Source organism: Stylophora pistillata, chromosome 6 (assembly GCF_964205215.1).
Source record: "Stylophora pistillata chromosome 6, jaStyPist1.2, whole genome shotgun sequence".
NCBI classification, from domain to species: Eukaryota; Metazoa; Cnidaria; class Anthozoa; order Scleractinia; family Pocilloporidae; genus Stylophora; species Stylophora pistillata.
In genome coordinates, this window is record NC_142524.1 from 28,480,135 (window position 1) to 28,502,471 (window position 22,337).

General features: G+C 40.4%; 2 protein-coding genes across 4 annotated transcripts; both read right to left on the bottom strand.

Annotated features, from left to right (window-relative positions):
• Positions 1-255: 255 nt before the first annotated feature.
• Positions 256-3,703, bottom strand: LOC111329112 (mitochondrial basic amino acids transporter). 2 transcript variants are annotated; one of them, XM_088763524.1, is made up of 4 exons: positions 3,622-3,703; positions 3,355-3,398; positions 3,146-3,223; positions 256-1,090 (listed from the first exon to the last, which is right to left on the bottom strand). In XM_088763524.1, the coding sequence occupies exons 1-4, from the start codon at positions 3,632-3,634 to the stop codon at positions 392-394; spliced, it is 834 nt and encodes a 277-aa protein (XP_088619650.1). In that variant the 5' UTR covers positions 3,635-3,703; the 3' UTR covers positions 256-391. The 2 variants fall into 2 exon arrangements, with proteins under 2 accessions (XP_088619650.1, XP_022789459.1); XM_022933724.2 differs by having other exon boundaries at positions 3,509-3,690.
• Positions 3,704-5,913: 2,210 nt separating this feature from the next.
• Positions 5,914-22,328, bottom strand: LOC111329107 (nuclear valosin-containing protein-like). Of its 2 annotated transcripts, XM_088763523.1 has the most exons (25): positions 22,079-22,328; positions 21,909-21,982; positions 21,689-21,738; positions 19,944-20,040; positions 19,737-19,848; positions 18,705-18,831; positions 18,227-18,339; positions 17,585-17,717; positions 17,167-17,366; positions 16,653-16,754; positions 15,917-16,034; positions 15,598-15,739; positions 14,863-15,000; positions 13,425-13,564; positions 12,865-12,944; positions 12,444-12,566; positions 11,456-11,560; positions 10,270-10,332; positions 9,309-9,431; positions 8,608-8,707; positions 8,121-8,227; positions 7,353-7,429; positions 6,736-6,922; positions 6,150-6,204; positions 5,914-6,032 (listed from the first exon to the last, which is right to left on the bottom strand). In XM_088763523.1, the coding sequence occupies exons 1-24, from the start codon at positions 22,193-22,195 to the stop codon at positions 6,160-6,162; spliced, it is 2,673 nt and encodes an 890-aa protein (XP_088619649.1). In that variant the 5' UTR covers positions 22,196-22,328; the 3' UTR covers positions 5,914-6,032; positions 6,150-6,159. The 2 variants fall into 2 exon arrangements, with proteins under 2 accessions (XP_088619649.1, XP_088619648.1); XM_088763522.1 differs by having other exon boundaries at positions 5,914-6,204.
• Between the last annotated feature and the right edge of the window lie 9 nt (positions 22,329-22,337).

Sequence of the window (22,337 nt, forward strand, 5' to 3'; positions counted from 1 at the left end):
TGCCTAAAAATTGTACAAAATATGCTTGCAAAGCCCCTTAATATAATGCTGATAATAAGCAATTCAACTTAAACTTGATTTCATACAGCCTACCAACAATCCTAAAATCTAGATATATCAACAAAGTTGAAATGGTAAATTGGCCACCATAACAATTACAAAAGCCGACGTTTCGAGCGTTAGCCCTCTCGCTCCGACGAAGGGCTAACACTCAAAACATCAGCTTTTGTAATCGTTACGGTGGCCAATTTACCATTTCAACTTTGTTGATATATCCAAATTATTTCATTACCCCCACCGACACAGCCCCAAACAGTTTCTTTAGAAACTATCAGCCCTTAATCCTAAAATCTGTTTCCTAATATGTAACCAGAATTCATGCGCAATTTTACTAAGCAAATTCAGCCTGTTTCTTGCGGTCTCTGGCAAGTCTCAAGGTTACCGTAACAGTTGCTAAAGTGGCTGCATTGGTGGGGAATGCTCTTAGAATTGTAGCTGATAATCCTTGAGAGAAGGCATGGAGCCCGCCACTCTTGTAGGTTTTTTTAACACAGTCCAATATGCTCTGATATCTGCGGTTCTTTCCTTCACCATCTGCCTGAAACCTTGATTTCACAACATCTATTGGATAAGTGAAGAACCAAGATGATATGCCACTTAATCCTCCTGCAAGTAGCAATCCTAGAGGTCCAATACAACCAGCTCCATCTCCCTCAGGTGTCATTGCATTGCAAAAAATTTCAAATGTTCCAAAGTATAGAGCAAAGCTGGGAATTTCTCTAGTGAGTGTTATAGTCATCCCCTTGTACAATCCTGTGACACCGTTTTTCTCATAAACCTTCTTTAAGCAGTCAATTGATCCATGGTACAATGGCTTAGAGGTGCTTTGAACCTGCACAAGAGTTTTTGCTAATTCCATTGGGCAGCAAACAATTGACTGAACTGCACCAGCCACACCTCCTGCAATACACTGACTGGATAAACCTGGCTCAAGCAAGCGTGACAAATTTCCTTGGACCCCAAATATGATAGCATTTATCAGTCCTACCCCAGCCATTGGGGACAACATACCTTTGTACAAACCAAACACCTGCATCAAGAGGCAAACAAACAAATCTTAGTAAGAATTACCACATCAAATAGATCATAACCTGACCCAGAAGAAACACTATCCTTAATAAAAACCCCCAGATGAAGGGGGCTGTCCATAACCTTTAATGTTCCAACCAAGTCGCAGATAATGGGTGGCCAGGTTAACATGGAGACCAAGTAGTTTCATCAGAATACACTTAAACTCGAAGGTGCGCTATATAAGGAAGTCTTCCCTGGGAAGACCTGGGCTCATTTGTCCCTCACTGTTGATGTGTGCGGGTCAAATTTAAATGCTGGTAGATGAACAAAAGGAGCTAATGAGATATCTATTGTTTACTTCCACCAGCATGGTGGCATGAGGTAATGTGCGAACCAACTACTTCGATTTCAAATTTACCGCCACAAATAAAGACAGTTTCCATTGGAGAAAGGAAAAACAAATCTCAAAAATTCTTGTATTGTGACGAAGAGATAAAACAATTTTGAGGAATGCGCCCGCTGTTCACTGTTTTGGAGTAGCTGCAGCTTAAGCTGACTTGACTCTAAGAGTTCTAACATCACACGACAGTTGATTGACAAATGGTCCAGTGGGACCTAAGGCTCCTTTTATAGCGCACCTTCGTGTTTAAGACTCTGAACTGTTAATTCAACTAAAATATCCTTGGCATTGATCTGTAGAGTTTGTATAAACCTTCCAGCCAATTCTGAAAAGAGGGTGTGGCAAATGGCTGATATGTGACACATGCAGATAGTGAGTGGCCAGTCCATTCCTGAGTCCATTCCATTCACTCCGACAAAGGGCTAACGCTCGAAACGTCAGCTTTTGTAATCGTTACAGTGGCCAATCTACTACTTCAACTTTGTTGATATATCCAAATTATTCCTAAGTTACACTCACTTAGTGTGTAAATATCTAAATTAGGAAATACACATTGAAAAAAGAACTGTTCATTTAAATTTCGTGTTTTGACTGGTCAGTTGCAAACTGACACATGCAAACATTTGTTAAAAGTGTGGCCTGTTTTCTCCCCAATATCCAAATAACGCCCCATCAGCAAGTTCTCAGCAAACCTTTAAGTTGGAATTGGTGGCCTTTTAATTTTATTTCATTGCATTGCACATGACCCTCAAATGAAGAACAAGAGCATAGAGTAACACCATCATCCGTGATGCTTGAGGAATTTTGGGTTGATCTGGTCAACCAATGCGAATTTTTATCGTTTTGCTTCTAGTGGATTTGTTTGGTTGGCTTTACTCAAGAGACCTACCTTAGGAAAGCAGATGAATGAAAATTGAGCTAAATGGCCTTGAATCAGTCCCAGAAATTCACACAATGCAAAGGAACCACTTAAGCAAGGTAAGTTTGTCTATGTTCAAAACTAGTTCAGATGTTTTTCGCTGTTAAAAGTACGACTGTTTGTTCCCATGCACCCGCCCATTGTGCAGTGTGAATATATTTGTATATCTACAGTCTCACTGGGTGAGCTTGGGTTACCCGTGGTTTGAGGTCAAGAAAGATAAAAAAAATATTTGTCTTCTAACATAATCTTTTTTTAAAACCCAAAAACGAAATTTTTAGTTTTTACTTTCATTCATGAATTTTTTTTTTCAATTTTAAAAAAATACAGGTTCCACAGGTTGCGCTGGTTCCGCTGGTTCTTCTAGTTCCACGGTCTACTAATCGTCACTCTAGTAACACTCTTAATACACGCTCAACAAGTAGACCAATACAAGCTCACATGGCTGGTTAATAACAACGAGGTCTGACCCAAACCGCGGTTTTGGCAAGAAGTGGGCCGCAATATTCCTTATAAGAGCGTTGATTCGATTAAATAAATGTCCTCCCACGATTAGCTTTCGCCACTCTTCACACTGTTCACAAAAATAAATGTTGAGATAAAAGGTTGGGCTAAATTGAAGATTATTGTTATACAAAGGCTAAACTTTGTTTAAACAAACCGGCCCATAGGGTCTACCCCCACGAACTAACTTGAAAGTTATTAAAGCGCCCGGCATGTCATCATTCTCGAACTATCAAAGATTTACTACTGACCGTTTCATGTTTTACAATCTGCGTAAAACAGTTGATGGTCCCGGCGTATCGTTTCGATACTTGCGTTTGAAGTCGAACCTAGAAAAACATGAACAATAAAGCAATCTGAAGATCAGAAACTTCGATCGATAGATGCGTGACTCTGTGTTTATTGGGGTGGTTAAACAAAGGGAACGCTGTAATGTGTCTAGATTGCGGCGTTTTCTCACCTTGACCGTGTCGAAAGGATGTCCCACAACTATACCGGCCCATCCTGAAGGAGAGAAACAACATATTAGAAATTGAAACCATTAGGAAATGTTTACTACCTCCTACGGGGACAGCGAGGAAACATGACGGCAAGTTAGTAAAAGATGACCTCACCTCCCAGACATCCCGCCACGAAATCCAAGGCCATTACAAGCCGTGCTAACCACAGCTTTAGCTTGTACTTATAATTTAGACAGATTATAACGATCGCGGTTCTAAAAGCCTACCAAACACTAGCATCGCCTTAATACGTTCGCATCCGGAAGGCCGACTCAGTTTCGAGTTTACAAACTCACATGGCGGAAATACATAGTTTATAATTTTATGTTGTCATATGATCAGAGAGGGAGGAAGGCGAAAAATCTCCCTAGAGAACCAATCAAAAGCGATGAATGTCTCTTCTCGCCAGTCAGCCACGGTTACTACAGTGATGCGGGGCATGGGGTAGAGAAACAAGACCCAACGGTATTTCCGATTCTACACACCGGGAGTTTTCAAGAAATGTAGGGGTATTTTGCAAATTCGACCCAACCTGCAGTTGGATGTTTCCTTTTGTTCAGCGGAGAGATTATCAAGGGAGAGAGAGATCACGGGTTTTTATTCAATCTACTGATCCATCCCCTCTCCACAGACACACACCCACACGCACACAGCCCTTGACTCTTATACCACCCCTACATCACCCACCAAGGTCTCAAGAATGAAGGAAATGATCATAAAATTCAGAAGCACATGCTTGTCAGCGCCTAGAACAGTATGAAGAATATGCATACTGATGTTAGAGTCAAGGTCAAATCAGCGGACCCTACTAACACTTGACAACCTGTGTCAACCTAGAGAAAATTACTATATCAAGAACGGCCATGAGAAACCAACATTAAGTTAGACCGCGAAATGAATGAGGCACTTTCTTTAGTTGAGTAGAACCAAACCTGCATCAAGTTCGGCTCTGGGACAGATCCAAGATTTAGTCAAGGGGGGTTCGCAGAATTGTTCCCCTTCTGAGGGGTCCAAGATTTTGAAAATTAGGTCTTCGGAAACATGATTTCCAGCGTTCTGAGGGAAAATTTAGGGGGTTCGACCGAACCACCCCTGGATCCGCCCCAGCGGCTTATGAAAAGTTTTACGTCTCGGGATTGGGCGGGCCTAACAAAGTAACTCACAAATTCAAGCCGCCTTTACGACGAGTTGACAATGTAAATTGGCCACCGTAAAACGTTTCTACAGCTTAAGTTTCGAGCGTTAACCCTTCGTGAGAGATAGAGTAGAGGAATTATATATTTCGTGACTGCGGAGAAAGTTCATTAGAGCAAATTTGTTTTACCCGTTTGATCTGTGCTAATCGTGAGTCGTGACTTGTTTGGACACGCACGAGTGGTTCAAGTGTTCGCAACATCATTTGGGCACGGCCAAACAGATCATGACTCACGAGAACATTACACGCACGCACAATGGACAGTTCAAAACAAGTGTTTTGAAGAACACAAGAACAAGAACATGTAGTTCAAAACAAGAGTTTTGAAGGACACAAGAACAAGAACGTGTGGTGCTTTTGAATCTACTTGCCTTTTTTCTGATTTCGTGACTTTACAGTCACTACCACCCGACGAATATAATAACCCTTTGTGGCATTGGTTGATTGAACAAATGTTCACAACTGTTGTTTATCGTTCTTCTTCACGAACGGTTCATTAGCACAAAACGGACGAGTTCTACGAATTCGCTCTATTGTATATGATTCGTATCAACCCTTAAACTCACAAGATCTGATCATGAATTCTCCCCCCTAGCCACTACACATTTCCTTGTAAATTGGTTACGAGAATTTGGTGTTCAATCAAGGTAACAACTTCTACCTGACAAGTTTGAGTATTCTCATTACCTGTTAACAGGATCATGTATGGATATTGTAGGGAGACGTTACAGGTTAATCACTTCTGGGAGTTAAAGGGCTAACTGTAGGGGCCACTAGGCTGTTTAAGATGTTGTATGTTATGCAAGAGCCACTCGAAAGCATCTCTTTTAAATTTCCTTTATTGTCTATACACTGTTGTATTTTCTTTAAGGTGATATAACGCTCGCTGTATTCTGCATCAATAAACGAGATGCCCGCTCTTGATGTTTTGTTTGTGTTTATTAAGATTAGTCACAAACGATTTATGATTATTTCAGGGTAATTAGAGTATAAGTGGGCAATTTGGTGTGTGTACAGAAAGATGGAGCTACGCTTAACTTTTACCTCAGACGACTGGTGAGGGCAACTTATGGAACGCACCTAAGGAATCTATTTGACAAATTCAAGCGACCTCTACCTTGGCATGTAGGCCTTTTCAAGTACACTGGTAAAGAAAAACACGGCAAATATTTCTGCGAAAAATGTCCTTGTTCGAAAAAAGTTATGTCAGTTTTAAGACGAGGCGACTTTGGAAAAAGTCAAATCAAATTCTTTTCTCTAAAATTTAAAAGGGAAAAACATCCAAAGGGAAACTTGCTGGCATAAAAGTGGCTTCACACCTGAGAAGTTTTCGAGTAATCTTTATCAATCTTAAGTAACTTTTAATACACTATTGAGCATTATATCATATTAAATTATTGGTTATCTCAAAGTCTGACCCTTCGTCTTCTTATCGGTGCTTTTAGACCAGTTGTCAAGACAAGTTGTCAAGACCAGTTGTCAAGACCAGTTGTCAAGACCAGTTGTCAAGACCAGTTGTCAAGACCAGTTGTCAAGACCAGTTGTCAAGACCAGTTGTCAAGACCAGTTGTCAAGTGGGTGACAATGTCTTCATTTTTGCGTACAAAGCCTGATCCTATTTAGAGAAAAGCAAAATCAAGTATAGCTAAAGCAGCAATCAATAATAAGAAGGGTGAAAACCTAATTTCGTCGACTTACAGAAAATTAGCATTTGTCGCCGAACACACAGGTGGGAAACGCGTTAATAGTAACGTAAGCCTCCGGGTAGAAAAGGTAGCCAATGAGAGAGGGGAAGGGGGCCTCTAGCCAAGGGGAAATGTGGGACGATACGTTGTCAAAAGCGACAGGCGCAGGGAAAGATCTTTCCAAAATTCTTATGCGAAAGAGAGCAATTTTAAAATCACGGATACGTTTTCTGCATGACCAGCAAACTAACACCCTTATCTGATTTTGAACCGTCACCGAGACAAGAGATCTTAATTATCTTCCTTTTCCACTTGAATCAAGACATTTCTACCAACCAGTACGATTTTGAGCTCACTATCAATGTTAAAACATCATTCTCTAAATTGAACGTCATTCCGTGGGAACAGCAACTAAGATGGCTGGGTTTTCTGCAGTAATCTTGCAATGTTTCACTCCTTACCTTCTTGCTCACTGAAGGCTTCACTTTCTGAAAGGCCGCCAAAAAATGCTCCTTACCCACCCCTACAGGGCTTTGTTCCGGGGAAGATTGATCCTCAATAGACTCGTGACTGGTGGAGTGCACGTGGATTCGTTCTCGTAGAGCCACCATACAAGCTTCGCGCACCAATGCTGCTAGATCAGCTCCCCTGTAAAGAAGAGTATTCTTAGTAGAGGATTATTAAGATTTATTTGTAAGACTGAATACACTGAATTCTGTTCCAATTCGCAAGGAGAAGTTAATCTCTTCAGAGAGTTAAAGAATTAATGCTAAAGAACCCGTGAAACGGTTTGGTAAGTAATGAGCAACTTAACCAACAGGGCAGCCTCCTAACGAGAACTCCGCGAGAGCGAGAGGATAGACACGAAGAGAGTTTCTACGCGTGACTTCTCCCACACGCTTTTCGGTTCCCCTAGACGAACTACTGATCCATGTCGTGTTACTCCATTTCCACAACTGAGTGCTCCTAACAATTCACCGGCGCTCATTTCAATTCGTTCTCGGGATACAGGCACGGTTAACCTGGGGGCAGGTCCTCATAATTAGTGCTGTAGAACGCGCAGTTTCACTGTACTTACGAAAGGCCTTCACATCTTTCATCCTGTGCAAGATCTCGGATACTAACATCGGGAAGAAGCAATGGTTTCTTGCCATCCTAAACATTCATAAACGAATACATACAATTCATGTCAGAGCATTTTCCGATTCGCTCACGCAAAACCAACCTAATCACAGCAGCCAATCAAAACAGACGTAACCAAGAATGAATGAGTCACTATTACTTTCAGTTTGGAATCTGATTGGTCGAGATAAATGAGCACGAGTTTGTGAAACAAATCCCAGAAAACAGAGCTGAAACAGCTGCGCAAGGCAGGAGCTTTGCGGGCTCACGCTTGAAACCATAAGAACACGAGACTAAAATGGCAGAATTTTTCTCATCCCAGAGCGAAGTAAAACACTTGTTAAATTTTTCTCGATAAGCGTAACCGACCCTTTTTCTTTCTGAAGTCAGAGCGGACAAATGTTTTCCTCGAGAGAATTTGCTGGGGTCAAATTGCTGGGGTCGAATTTGCTGGGGTCAAATTGGCTTCATAGATGTGTGACGCGATACACCTACTTTGGTGAGTGTTGTGAGTATGTCTTCTCTATCGTCTGTGTTCGGTAGACCAACATATAGAACTTTATCGGACAAATGTTTTCCTCGAGAGAATTTGCTGGGGTCAAATTGCTGGGGTCGAATTTGCTGGGGTCAAATTGCTGGGGTCGAATTTGCTGGGGTCAAATTGCTGGGGTCGAATTTGCTGGGGTCAAATTGGCTTCATAGATGTGTGACGCGATACACCTACTTTAGTGAGTGTTCTGAGTATGTCTTCTCTATCGTCTATGTTCGGTAGACCAACATATAGAACTTTATCGAGTCGTCCCGGTCTCAACACAGCAGGATCGATGATATCTATCAAAAAACAACGACAGATAAGAAATTACTGAACACGTGTCAGTTCCTTCTACTATGCTTCTCGATTGAATGTCACAAAAACAAAACTACAGCACCAACAACGACCAATCAGTATAAAGAACCAAAGGAAATAAACCAACGAGAACTCAAAGAGAATTCACGTGACCGGCCAAAAAAAAAAAAAAAAACGAGAAAACGCAAGTGATTAAACCGAGATAGGCTTCACTTTTGGATCTGATTGGTTGAAAAGGGGACACGAGTTTTCTTACCCAGTCACAGGGCGCAGAGAAATAGACCAATGCAATAAAGGATTGCTTACGACACTTCATATTTCAAGGTTTCCAAAGATCACTAGACAACTAACAGACTTGCTTCACCTGGTCGGTTTGTAGCCCCCATGATAAATACTTGTTTCCTGGCCTCCAGACCATCCATCTCAGTCAGCAGCTGATTGACGACCCGTACGTTTACACTCGACTGGAAAACGTAAAGAGAAAGTGTTAAGACCCGGCCAAACGCACGCATCATTTCAACGCAACATCTTACAACAGTGTTGCACGCAACGTGTTGCATACCTTCGGCCACCCTTGGCCACCTTTGTTTTTTTTGTTTTGTTTTTTTTTTTTTGGAGGGATGGGGGGGGGGGGGGGAATTGACTACACCCTACATCTTCCTGAATTCCACACATTCCGTAATAGTTAACTCCGAAATTTTTTTTTTCACGAACTAAAAGAAGTAGGAAGTAAGTGACGAAAAAATGAAATCGCTAACTTGAATACATCTTTGAAAATAAACCTCGTTCAAATTTGGCCCATTTAGCTTCCAGAAATACCTACTGATTAGAGGTGAAAAACAAAGAATGAGTCACTTTGGGGTTTTGGTATTGAGAGTAACCTGACATGGACTGTAATTCCGACCAAAAGAGGGGGACAGCAATACAATAGCAATACTCAGAACGCTAAGGAAACCACCGTATGGGAGGGGCGATGAGACTCATGGCTCATAAGCTGACTTTCCGTTACGTTTTACTTATTTTATTTTTCATTTTTTTGTATTAAGATCAAAATCGTTACGTTACCTCTGCACTGTCGGATCTCCTGGGGCAAAGTGCATCGAGTTCGTCGAAGAAGATTACGCATGGTGAAGAATTCCTAGCTCTTTGGAACACTTGTCTAACCGCTCGCTCACTTTCACCAACATACTAAGATGTTATACAAAACAACAAACAAGAAATAAAGTATACTACAAGCAATCTTTCCTTTTTGGCGAAGTCCGTTACGCGAGTAAAAAAAATCAGTGATAAAAAAAATTGATTTTAGCGCGCCGCACGGGACTCTAGGAACGAGGCGCAAGAAAATTACTACTTTTCGTCCCTGTCATTCCCAGAGTTCAGCGCGGCACACTAACATTAATTTATTTTTCCTGATATTTTTTTTGATTCGCGCAACGGACTCGTTGAGGGACTGTTCAAAATCTAGAAATGAAGTAATTTTGGAGTCTTCTATACTTAAGAACGACCAGTTCAAAACTGATAAAAGTATTAGTGAATTTCAAGGGCGAAATATGAACAAAATATAACCTGACTGTAAATATATGCAAATCAAAGATGTGAACTGCGGATTGACAAGTCCCGTACAGGCCTGAATTTTTTTCATGACTTATTTTCACTACTGCTTAAGTAGTGTTTATCAGTTACTGCGAAGATCGCTCTCATATTCAAAATATAAACTGTTACTGTGAACACTCAAAGAAGCGGTACAACTACGAACAGACTTCGAAGTTCAAAAATATTCTTACGACGCGAGGAAAAATAAACAAATGAACGCACTCAGCGAACATCACTACAAAAATACGAAAGTGCTGAAGAGAATATTGTCATTCTTCTGTGAACCAACGATTTTACACTGTCGGTATCCGTGTGTAAGAGTAAATGACTGCTTTCTGTTGGCATTGATCGGTACCCAACACAACATTGAAACGTCACGCGGGCTTTACAAATGCCATCGAACAAAATTTGTCGTTCGATAGTCTCAACATACCATGTTAAGAAGTTCTGGTCCTTTGACAGAGATAAAATTGATGCCAGATTCATTTGCTATGGCCTGAAAGACAGGGAAAATACGGACTTTCACCGAAATTAACACAAACGATTACATGTTTGGAAGGCTTTTACATGTAAAATCATTCTGCACAACTGATTTTATTATACATAAACCTTACTATAAAAATCTGATTGCACGTGTGAAGTTGACATGTTCAAAGTCCGCCTAGTTTCCGAGCCCCTTGACCGTATAGTGTTATCAAACTTTCCAAACTCAGAGAAGTGTCTTCTTTGCGGATTGTTTAAAAAATGTATAATAAAACAATTATTGAATTCGGTTTTCGCTACCCGTATTTGTCTGTGTCTGTCTGTCCATCTGCTGTCTTTCTGTGTCTGTCTGTCTGTCTATCTGCTGCCTATCTGCTGTTTGTCTGTCTGTCTGTCTGTGTCTGTCTATCTGCTGCCTATCTGCTGTCTGTCTGTGTCTGTCAATCTGCTGTCTGTGCCTGCCCGTCTGTGTCGTCTGTTTGTCTGTCTCTGTCTATCTTTGTCTGTCTGTGTCTGTCTGTTTCTGTCTGTCTGTGTCTATCTGTCTGTGTCTGTCTGTTTGTGCCTGTCTGTCTGTGTCTGTCTATCTGCTGTGTGTCTGTCTGTCTGTCTATCTTCTGTCTGTCTGCGCCTGCCCGTCTGTGTTGTCTGTTTGTCTGTCTCTGTCCGTCTGTGTGTGTCTGTCTGTGTCTGTCTATCTGTGTCTGTCTGTCTGTGTCTGTCTGTCTGTGTCTGTCTGTCTGTGTCTGTCTATCTGTGTCTGTCTGTCTGTGTCTGTCTATCTGTGTCTGTCTATCTGTGTCTGTCTGTCTGTGTCTGTCTGTGTCTGTCTGTCTGTGTCTGTCTGTCTGTATGTGTCTATCTGTCTGTCTGTCTGTGTCTGTCTGTCTGTCTGTGTCTGTCTGTCTGTCTGTGTCTGTCTGTCTTTGTGTATTTCTGTTTCAGTCAGTGTCGGTCATTCTGTCTCCTTTCCCAGACAAACAAAGGGATGGGGTGGAAAAACAAGCCAAAGAGCAAGCGAACGAACGAAGAACCTTCAAATTAAGAAGTCATTGAGGAATACCAAGAAATGAAACTGCCTGGCTCTTTTACTTGAAGTGCTGAAGGTTATTCATAAGCACTTCGTTTTTTAGTACCTTTGCTAGAAGAGTTTTCCCACAACCTGGTGGTCCAGCCAGTAGGATCCCTGGAGGGTGAGTGAGGCCGAGCGCTTGGAATTCTCCTGGGTATTTCACTGGAGCCTGACAAGAACGAAAGACAATTCATAATGATAACAGGACTGAGTCAAGTCCAATTCGGAGCGTAATCATACGAGTGATTAACAGAATCTGAATCAGACGACCGAGAAGCTAAGTCCGATGTTAATCACGAGTATGATTACAGACAAAATTGGACGACACATGTCCTGCCAGAATTTGAGAAATAAACTAGCCATCAGTCATACGTTCTCATAAAAAAACTACAAGAAACGAGGCGAAATGCGCGGCAGGAGAGCTTGTACATGACGCGTATTGTCCGATAACAAGCATGACATTCACACTGTCCTTTTGGTGCTAAAATCGGGCAGGTGATAACCAATCACGTTTAAGAATTTTGTTAAATTTTGATTAAATTACATCTTGTAACCCAGCTTCTATTAACCGTCTTTCCTCAGATGAAAACTAAAGAACGCTAGTGTTTTCAGATGTGACCTTGAAATTCTCCTAATCATACAACGAGGTCAGATGTCACAATTACATGAACTGCAGATGATACATATACAAGCAAAGAAATGATTCTCGTAGTTTAGCTGAAGCTTAAACTACTGTAGAAATGAAGTCTGAGAAATTCAGGCTTCGACGGGATTCACCTAAGGGACAAGTCCCTCATCAACTGCCTAAGGGGAGGGTCACGTGGAGGATTTTATTTTAGGGGAGTGATCACATGGTTCTCCGAACGAACGAAGAGGAGTCAGTCGCCGTCAACAGAGTATAAAAGGGGATCTATAGAAAATTGATTGCCAATTAACTGCCAATGAGGGGAGGTATAATAATATAAGAGAAGCATGCTTCAACCTTCCCCTCCCTCCCTACCCCTGGCGATAAATAATCACCGGTCCCTAATGGATAAGCGCAAGGTGTTTACCAGAATAGCCATGGTAAGTTCTTGTCTGACATCTTTGAGTGCTCCGACATCTTCCCATGTCACACCGGGTATAGTAGCAAACCCTTCCCTTTTCGCTGATGGTTGGACTTGTGACAAGGCTGCCTATCACGTACACAACATGTTTGATAAACAGAAAAAAAAAAAACGCTTAGTTATTTGAGTTATTTTGGAAGCTGCAATTACCTCATTGGTAACAAGGTGGGCTTGAGTTCGAAGGTCCGGGTTCGACCCGGATTTGTCTATCTTAGATTTTATCTGTACACAGTGCACCCACTGATTTTTTCTTTCTGACCTGCAGTGGTCATTCTGTGATACAGATGCTATGATAAACTTCCGCTGCTGAGCAGGTCAGTACCAAAGATAAAAATTATCAGGGACTAAGCATAAACGTATCCAGTACCTTGAAATCGTTCATGTTAATACAAAGCTTCTTTAGCTCATTCTCTGTCAGCGGTGATTGCTCTTTAAGCCACTCAGTCACTACAACAAAAAGAGAATGCAAATGCGACCATTCGAAGAGCAGATTTCGGATCAGAAACTAAAACCAAAGTTATCACGACGGCCAATGACTACTTACAGTAAAAAAGGGCGGGAAATTGCACGCGACCAAGCGCGGTTGGTTTTTGTTTTGAACCTGATTGATTGAGAGGGTAGCGTGATTTTTCTGGACCAATCGTAAAGCAAAACCAATGTAATTCCAGATTACTGACGACATTTAATTAAAACCGGTCTGTGGTCATCTTTGAGATATAAACCATTTAAAGAAATAAAGTCTGTTTAGGAGCCAAGTGGCCCATCAGGCCGGCACATAACTCCGGTTTCCGTAGCGACTAGAAGTATCTCTACTCCACAAAGATATACATGTACAGGGCATCATTTTTGGTTCAGGTTTATCATGACGTTTTTCTCTGCGTTGCCGTCCCGTCGTGACTGCTTAAGGTCCTAACGCGTCAAACTTACCACTGAATGATCCAGGAACAGTATCAGACGATTCCTTTGTCTCGTTTTCCCCGTGAGACTCTTTCTGTTCCTCAGTTGTGTCCATCGTCTCATTTGTTTCACACTTGTTTGCAGCATTCCTTTCAAGTTCTTGAAATATTCTGAAAGCATCAAATGACTCGAGTTCAAGGTAGACCACAGGAAATCTCTTTGTAACGGGGCTACCACGCGCGCGAAGCACACGTGGGGCAGAGCCCCATACCCATGGAATATGGTCAAACTCTTTTCGTTTGGTTGTCACGTGACTGACCGAGCGTACGCACGTACGTACGCACGTACGTACGCACGTACGTGCCTTTAGATTGCACGGGTAGGGGAGACTATCAAAACGAAGGGAGGGGTGTCTCAAGCGAGTCTTGGCAAATGCACATCTTTTATGTTATAATTAATACTACGAACTTGGGAGCTCCGCTTTTAGGCTTGGCTAAATCTATATATTACTGGTTCAATTTGTCGTGCAAGCTAAATGAAATCTGTGACCTTTTTAGTTTCTTTTTAGACTGGGAGGAGAGACTGGAAAGATTCTTGGCTAACATGCCCTTGGCGGGTCATGTATCTTCGACCGATATATAGTCGGTCGATACTCGACCGATATGTCAGTTGACACTCGGTCGACACCTGGTTGATAGTCAGTCGATAGTCGGTCGATAGTTGGCCGATACTCGGTCGAAACTCAGTCGATAATCAGTCGATAGTCGACTATCGACCGAGTCTAGACCGAGTATCAGCCAACTATCGCCCGACTATCGACCGAACATCGACCGAGTGTCGACCGACTCTCGACCGATATATCAACCGATCTATCGGTCGAGGTACCTTAAAAGATACATGACCCACCTTAGCTACTCAGGAAGATCAAAAAGAAAGGAGCCTTTCACTGTCCACGTTTGAAGCGTAGCTAGTCAAACGAGTTCTCCTTTACAGCACCACAGGATATTTGTGGAGAACAATACGAGGAATATGCATAATGATGTTATGGTGTAAAGGGACAGTTAACCAACGCTTTCCTGCTGTATCATTAGACGATTGCTGCAGTATTATAAATATATCTTATTAACCAAGCGCGAGGGCCGTACTGGGAGAATATCGGCCCAAGGTCTTGACAGTACGGAACTCGCTGCGCTCGGTCCGTACAAAAAAGACCGAGGGCCGATATTCTTCCAGTACGGTCCCGAGCAAGCTTGGTTAATAAGAGATTTATTATACGACTGAAGTTCAAAGCGACACAAGTGTGGTATCATTCGGGACCATTCGGGACAGTGCCCGGTCCAATACTGAGAGAATATTGACCGGCAATAGAGCATTTTGATTGGTTGATTTTAGTTATTGGCCCTCTGACTGCCCGAGTCGTGTAATAATATCAATGTAAAAGCATTGCTACGTTAGTTTGTTATCATACCTGTTAACTGCTATTAAGGCTGCTTCTCTTGTGAGTGACATGAGATCTGCTCCAACAAATCCTGGAGTAAGACGAGCCAGCACAGAAAAACAGAAATTGTCTTCTAGCCTCAATTTCTGGCAAAGAACTCTCAAAATCCTACAGAACAAGAAAAATGGGAATACCACTTACTCGGGGAAAGAAACTCGAGATTGTCAGGAAATGGTAACAGTCAAGTTAAGTTGACAACGAATCAACAACAAAAGACTAGCAAAATGGTTGTAATGGAAGTGAGTTATTTTGAAATCAATGGATGAATGCATGTGAAATGGTGAATTCCAAAAGTGATTATAACATAACCAAAGTAAAGCGCGCGTTCTGATTGGTCAATTTAGCGTCCCCCATTTGCCCATGGGTGTACGCTGCTGACGTGAGCAAATGCAAAGCCTATTTTCACGCGCGCGCTTGTTTTTTCTGGTCGCGTAAGATTTGTTAAATAAAAGGGAACTCTTTAGCTACAATGCATCAATGTTATGTTATAAAACAAATGGTAAACACCACAGCGTACACTATTGAGTTATGGATGCACTTGGGAGGTTTGCTAAGCACTCAAGAAGCTAGAGTCGCTCTCGGCTATCGCCTCGAGCGACTCTTACGCTTCTTTCGTCCTTAGCAACCTCCCGCGTACATCCATACCTCAATTGTGTACGCTGTGGTGTTTACCATTTGTTAAAAAGGGCACTCTAAGTAACAGACCTCTCTCTTGCCTTTTCATCAGGAATACCCATGGAGATTTCCCGATCAAACCGGCCAGCACGACGCAGGGCCGGATCAAGGGAGTCAGGCCTATTAGTTGCTCCTATAACCATTACTTGAGCATCTGAGTTGCTGTTCAGGTCTGGAAATCAAAGAACACTGCATCTCATCCCTTCACAGTTTAGGTTTAAAAAGGTCCAAAGCACAAGTCAACCGTAAGAGAATAATGGTTTATATCATTTCAATGCTTGCTAACATATGTGAGCTATTGTTGGCAGATAGCATTGATTTATTGATTATATCTATTAACTTGGCTAACCATCCATGCAAGTCAAAAGCTGTGAAACAATTCTTCGTTCCATGTCTTTAGAAGCTGTTTCTCTTTTGGGTGTGATAGAATCTATTTCATCCAGGAACAACACACATGGAGAATGGGCCTAAGAAGGAAATCACAGTATTAGGCTACAAATAATATTCATCCTAGTAGTGCACTCCATGTTAGATAGCTGTTTTTTTTAAATCTAAGAGGTGGCTGCACGAGCTCCTTTCTTCGGCAATACTGACAGTGCTTGACAAACATTTCTGTGAGCTTTTTTGGAAGGGTGTACCAACTAACTCCTGTCAAAGCACTTTGGGTTCAAGAAAACAAATTCTATGCACCTTAATTAGCTGCATGGTTGAAAAATTTGGAAACAAAGAGTCAAGACAGAGGGAAAAGTAATTTGGTTATGTCAACTAAGTTGAAATTGTAAATTGGCCACCGTAACGAGTTAAAAAGCTGATGTTTCGAACATTAGCCCTTTGTCAGAGCAAATGGAGGAATTGTGGGTTGTGTGTGGGTTTATATGCACAAAGTGGAGCTATGCTATTGGTGGGAACATGGCGACAAGAAGGAAAAGTAGTCTGCTTTGTACTCTCTCAACAGGTGTTGGACTCTTCAAGTCACCTGCATCCAAATCCTCAATCAATATACAGGGCTAAAGCACTGACAGTGGGTCTCTCTCAATTGATAAGGGAGAACCAAACTGAACCTGCAGAATATAATCATCACATACCACAGCACGTGAAAATAACTCTCTGACTTTCCCTTCTGATTCACCAGACACTCCTGACACAATTTCTGTAGCTGCCAGTTTGATGAAAGGCATTTCCAACTCCTGTGGGTAGAAAGTTACAATTATATCGACTTCTATGGCGAATTGTCAATTAAAAAAAAAAGTGATGGCACCTGTTTGCCTCATTTCTATTTTGCAGAATTTTGAATGAATTTACTTGTAGGGCTTTTATGCTACAAATATTTTCTAGGTGACACTTATGGAATTTTATTGCTAAAAATGTAAAAAATATCATACATTACAGAAATATAAGTCAGAAACAAAACATGTCCTTCTTAACCTGCTTTTTTTTCTCACAGTTGCCTAATAAAACTTAGCATCACTGAACCTGGAAGCTACTGATTATAACTAATTAATCATTTCATTTTAATGGATCTCTCTGCCACCAGAATCAATACCACCACACCAAAAGCAACAAATGGTACCAGCCACAAGGTAAACAAATTGCACATACCCCAGCAATAGCATGAGCTAGTAAGGTCTTGCCACACCCCGGGGGACCATGAAGGAGGAAACCTCTAGGTGGGGTCACCCCAAGTGTGCGGAACACTTCAGGGTGCTTCATGTGAACCAGCAGTTTACAAACTTGTTCCACAGTGTCATCACAGCCTCCAATGTCTGAGAATTTTACTGATGATTGGGTGGGCTCAAATTCTTTGGCAAAAAATGAATAAAATATGAGTTGCAGTATTAATACAGCAAAGAAGTCTTTTCTTAAAGCATTTAAGTGAAGCTCTCTACTTGGATCATGAGGTCATGATCTCCAACCAGGAAGAAGTCCTGAATTTGTCACTTGGCTTTATTTAACTGACTCAGGTTTCATAATGGAGAACATTCAATCATATACAATAAAACAATAATTTTGCTCTGACCAGGGTCTTTAGCAGGTTTCTCTTTAACATTCCTCTGTAAACTTCTCTTGGTTTTCTTGGGTGTCACCCTTGTGTCCTTCTCATCTTTATGAGGGGTTCTTTTCCTCTTCCCATTTGCATCTTTCATTTCGTTCTGAAACACAATTTTAGAACACTTGTCAATTGTCTCACCGCAGAACTCTGCCAGGCTACAATGAGACTTGCAAAATGATGCTCTTAAATAACTGACAGTTGTCTAAATGTAACTGTTACAGTAAAAATTAATTCAAACAGCTTACTCAAATTTTTTAACTGTTTAACTCTGATAAGTGATCAAGATAGAATTTCTCCTTACAAAATCACTCAAAAATCAAGCAGACGAGTAATGAGAATAAAAAATAAAAATTAGGAGACCATTAGTTGATCCAATACCAAATTCTCAAAATTAACATCATAAAATTGGTATTACAGACAGTAATGAGAATTACTAATGAGATCTTGGAGTGAGAGGGTTAAAGAACCCAACAATGACAAGTGATTGTAATAAAGTCATGACCAACCTGGATAATGGAAAAGGCAAAAGATGTCTGCCTTTGAAAATTTACCTCACAGTGTCCTTTTGGTATATATGAAAATAATAAAAATTACATGTATAACACTTACAGATAAGAGATCAATATCTTTCATTGTGGTTTGGTTGACATCTGAAGTGTTTGTCTTGTTGCTTGACTTCTCTTCATGCTTATACATACTTTCACTACCTGGAACAGCAGTACCTAAGAAAAAAAATGAAACATGTTATTGTAAATCGAAGATTTAAGATAGGAATTTGTCAACAGCACTGTGGCACAATTGTTTGTTTAGCAATTAACCTCCACCCCAAGTCTGGAACTGAGTTTATTAAAATATGAGCTTGTTAAAAAGGTAAGTTTTTGTAACACTTGTTGTTTAAAATGAATTTCAGTCAAAATAATTTCGAACTAGTTTTATTTTTGTTTCCCTTTGTTCAAGATAAATTGTCATAATCATCACCCATCTAAGTTGAATTCCATTTTAAACCTACAAAAAAAAATGCTGTCCCAGTTTAATTAAAATTATGCTTTAACCCTAGTTACCAGGTGGTGCCATGTGCAGAGATTACCTGGTAATATTTCATTTGCTTTGGTAGGATCTGGTATCTGATCAAGCTCGCCCTCGTCTTCAGAGTTTTGACCTGAACTTGTGGCTTTGTACATTGATTGCATGGACTGATTCATCATGTTTGTAACCTATAGAGAACATTTTCAAAAATACTGCTGAATGCTCATGTCTGCACACAAGTTCAGCAGCCCATACCACTTCCCTTGCCTCTTCCCCTTGACTATACTCCATTGCAGTAACCCCCCCCCAACCACCCACCCTCTGATCTGTACAGTTTCTTTACTAGTTTGCCACCAACCATTCCCTTCACCCCTAGGAAAGATTAGCATCTAATTTCTCATTACAGTATCACCCCTGAATCAAACATTAAGGTCATGAGAAAAATGAAAATGATCAATAACTACAGGATACTCATGATTGATAAGCAAATTCTCCTTGTCAGCATCATACGAAATGTGTAGAGAACAGCCTGGACAATATGCATACTGATGTCAGGGTGTAAAGGGTCAAAGTTTAGTGTCTCAAGCAATTGCAGATAAGAAGACTGAAAAATTCAGGCATAGGTTGGAACCTATTCCTCCCAGGTACTAGTTGGGCGCTACTACAAACTGAGCTACATAGCCATGGCACAGGGCCGGGAGTGAGGAAAAATTTAGAGGGTTCTTCTTTTCAAGAGTCCCATCCAAGCCTGAATTTTTCCAGGCTTCTCTCATGCAATTCCTAAAATTGCAGTTCATCTGCAATGATCATATCTTTGCTTGATTTTTATCTGCAGGTCAAATGAAATTTCACTTCTGTCATCAAAAGTTGTTAAATGAATGTAACAGTAGGTAGTCCATGAAATATACTAAGAAAATTTGCAGTGATGCTAAACAAAAGATTTTGAATTATGTAAATTACAAATTGTGATGAAATTTTGTGGGCCGAGGTCGAATTATGTAAATTACAAATTGCATCAAACAAATCATTTATAAAACTATTCACCATTTGTTACTTTTGTTCTTAACAAAGGGAAATAATTGTAACCACTTACATGCACCTCCATTAGTGGTTCATCTCCAAGAGAGAACTCACTATCACTGGATTCATCCATACTGTCATTATCACTTTGCTCTTCTCCATCGTCATCATCATCTTTAATATTCCTGACAAGAAAAAAAAATCAATATCACTTAAATGCACCAAATTTTTTGAGCCAGTCAACTGACTGATAAGTAAAATTTATGATAATTTTTTTTACCTGAGGTTGGGTGAATTTTTTCTTTTTTGAAGAAACCTTTCTTCCAGTTGCTGGAGGTGTTCGTCTTCCTCTTGCTCCCTACTTATAGCATCACAAACTGTAAAATAAACCAAAGTACAAAAAGGTAATTTGGAAAAATTAAAGATACCACCTTATAATAAATTTAAGTATTCTGAACATTTCTGATATCTTCAAATTTCAAAAAAGAAGAGCAACAAAAACGAATATTTCAAGGTTTCTTACACAACAGTGAACCCTATCATTCTCTTCTCAAGAGTTAAATAACCATTACCAAAATAAGACCTCATTAATTAGTTCTTATTAACCGAGCGGGAGGTCTGTATGGGAGAATCTTGACCAAGGTCACCAGTACAGACTTCAATGACATCTCTCTCAGAGATAGGGTACAGTATAAACACCTCATTAATCAGGATTACAAAAATCTAGTTACAACAACCTAATATCAAAACAATAAATCTGGGTGTTATGAAAACTAAGACCCTTGAAAACGAAGACCTAAGACCTAAATACCCGTCTTAGTTTTCGAGATTACGAAAACTAAGACCAGTATAATTGTACGCTGAATTGTACGCTGAATTGTACACTGAATTGTCCGCTGAAAATATGCCTGACCCCAATTGATCTTTATTTTTGTTGTTTATCCTTTAAATCATAAAATTGGCTTTCCATTGGAGATGGATGTTTTTCTACGTGTCTCTGTGACTGAGATTGCGTTACCTGTGACAGAGCTGAATTTATGCACACGCACTAGGTTTTGGCAGATTGCACATGGACATTAAATTAAGAACCCACAGATAGCTCATATTCGATAATAAATCTGTTTAGATTTCCCATGTTACTGTAACATCATGAAGCGAAGAAATGTGACAAAAAAGCGAAGAAAAAATGTGATGTGTTCACAAATGGTTTCACAACATGGGGTGTAATCCAGCTGTCAAGGAAACTCTCCTGACAAGTCCAAGCTCCAGACAATAAAATTTCCCTGCAGAATCGGTCATATTTACTGACTTCTACGTTTTGCCAACGGATATTGGCAAGCAACAGTAGCCACCCTAGTTCCACTTCACAGATTTCGTAAGTTTGTACGCAGGAAAAGATGGGCAGCAACCAGGACAAATTGGAAAAGAAACCTTGAGGAGTCGCAAGGAATACCCGGTAGCGATTTCCAGTGTTGGTGATTAACTCCTTTGTTTGGAAACAGATAAAATTGATATTAGCGCTTTCCCATATTGCAAGTACAGCAGTGATTTTGCTCGATTGATTGAATATGAGCTTTCTGTGGGTTCTTAATTTAATGTCCACGGTTGTAATTTGACTTTGAAGACATTTTACAGAATGGTTTGGTGGGGGTCTTAGTTTTCATCATTACGAAAACTAAGAGGGGTTTTAGTTTTCAAAATTACGAAAACTAAGACCCCTAGATTTACCGTTAAATTTGACCTAAAACTCAGTGGAAAGGATCGGACAGGAGATAATTTGACAGATTAGACCGATTTTAGTTCCAATTTGACTTTATATTTTGATGAATTCGATTTTAGGGGGTCTTAGTTTTCAAAATCTCGAAAACTAAGACGGGTCTTTAGGTCTTAGGTCTTCGTTTTCAAGGGTCTTAGTTTTCGTAACACCCCAATAAATCCACCATGTTAAGAACTAAGATTATAAGAAAATTCTTTTCGAAGCTGTATGATCATTTTTTTCTTGTCTTGTCACATTGAACATTATACCTTTCTCCACAGATTGCTTAAATGCTCTTCTTTTTCTTCTAGAATATTCACTGCAAAAACAGAAATAATTAAAAAATTGGCTGTGTTTTTAAACTTCACTAAAAAAACTTTCAGCTGGGATTTTTTAGGTTCCAATAACTGAGATTGGGTTACAGTCCAAAAAGCTGAGTAGCCAAATGAGCCTGAAGGAAAAGTAAAACAAAAAGCTAACATCTCTTACTTATATCTTGTCTGTAAGTGGTTCACCAGTTCTTCAATGTCTGGATGGTGTCCTTTCCGAAACTGGTTCAGGTACTTCCATTTGAGGAACAAAAACACAATTAACAATTACACATCTTGTCTCAATCAAGATTAATGTTTGTATTTGTACAGAAATAAAACTGTATTTACCTCTTTCACTCGTGGAACAAGTCGTTTATCTAAAGTGTAAGCACCTTTAGGAAGTTTCATGCTACTTCTTCGGCGATCCTGTTTCTTTCGACCCAAATCACGCGTCATCCCGAACATCTAATTTAGGTCAAGCTGATTCCAGACATCCTTTCACATATGATTTTTTGAAATGATCCTGTATCTTCAAAAATTTTGTTGCTTTTTGGGCACAACGTTGCCATCAACACACGTGTAACACCACATCTCTATATTTTCAACA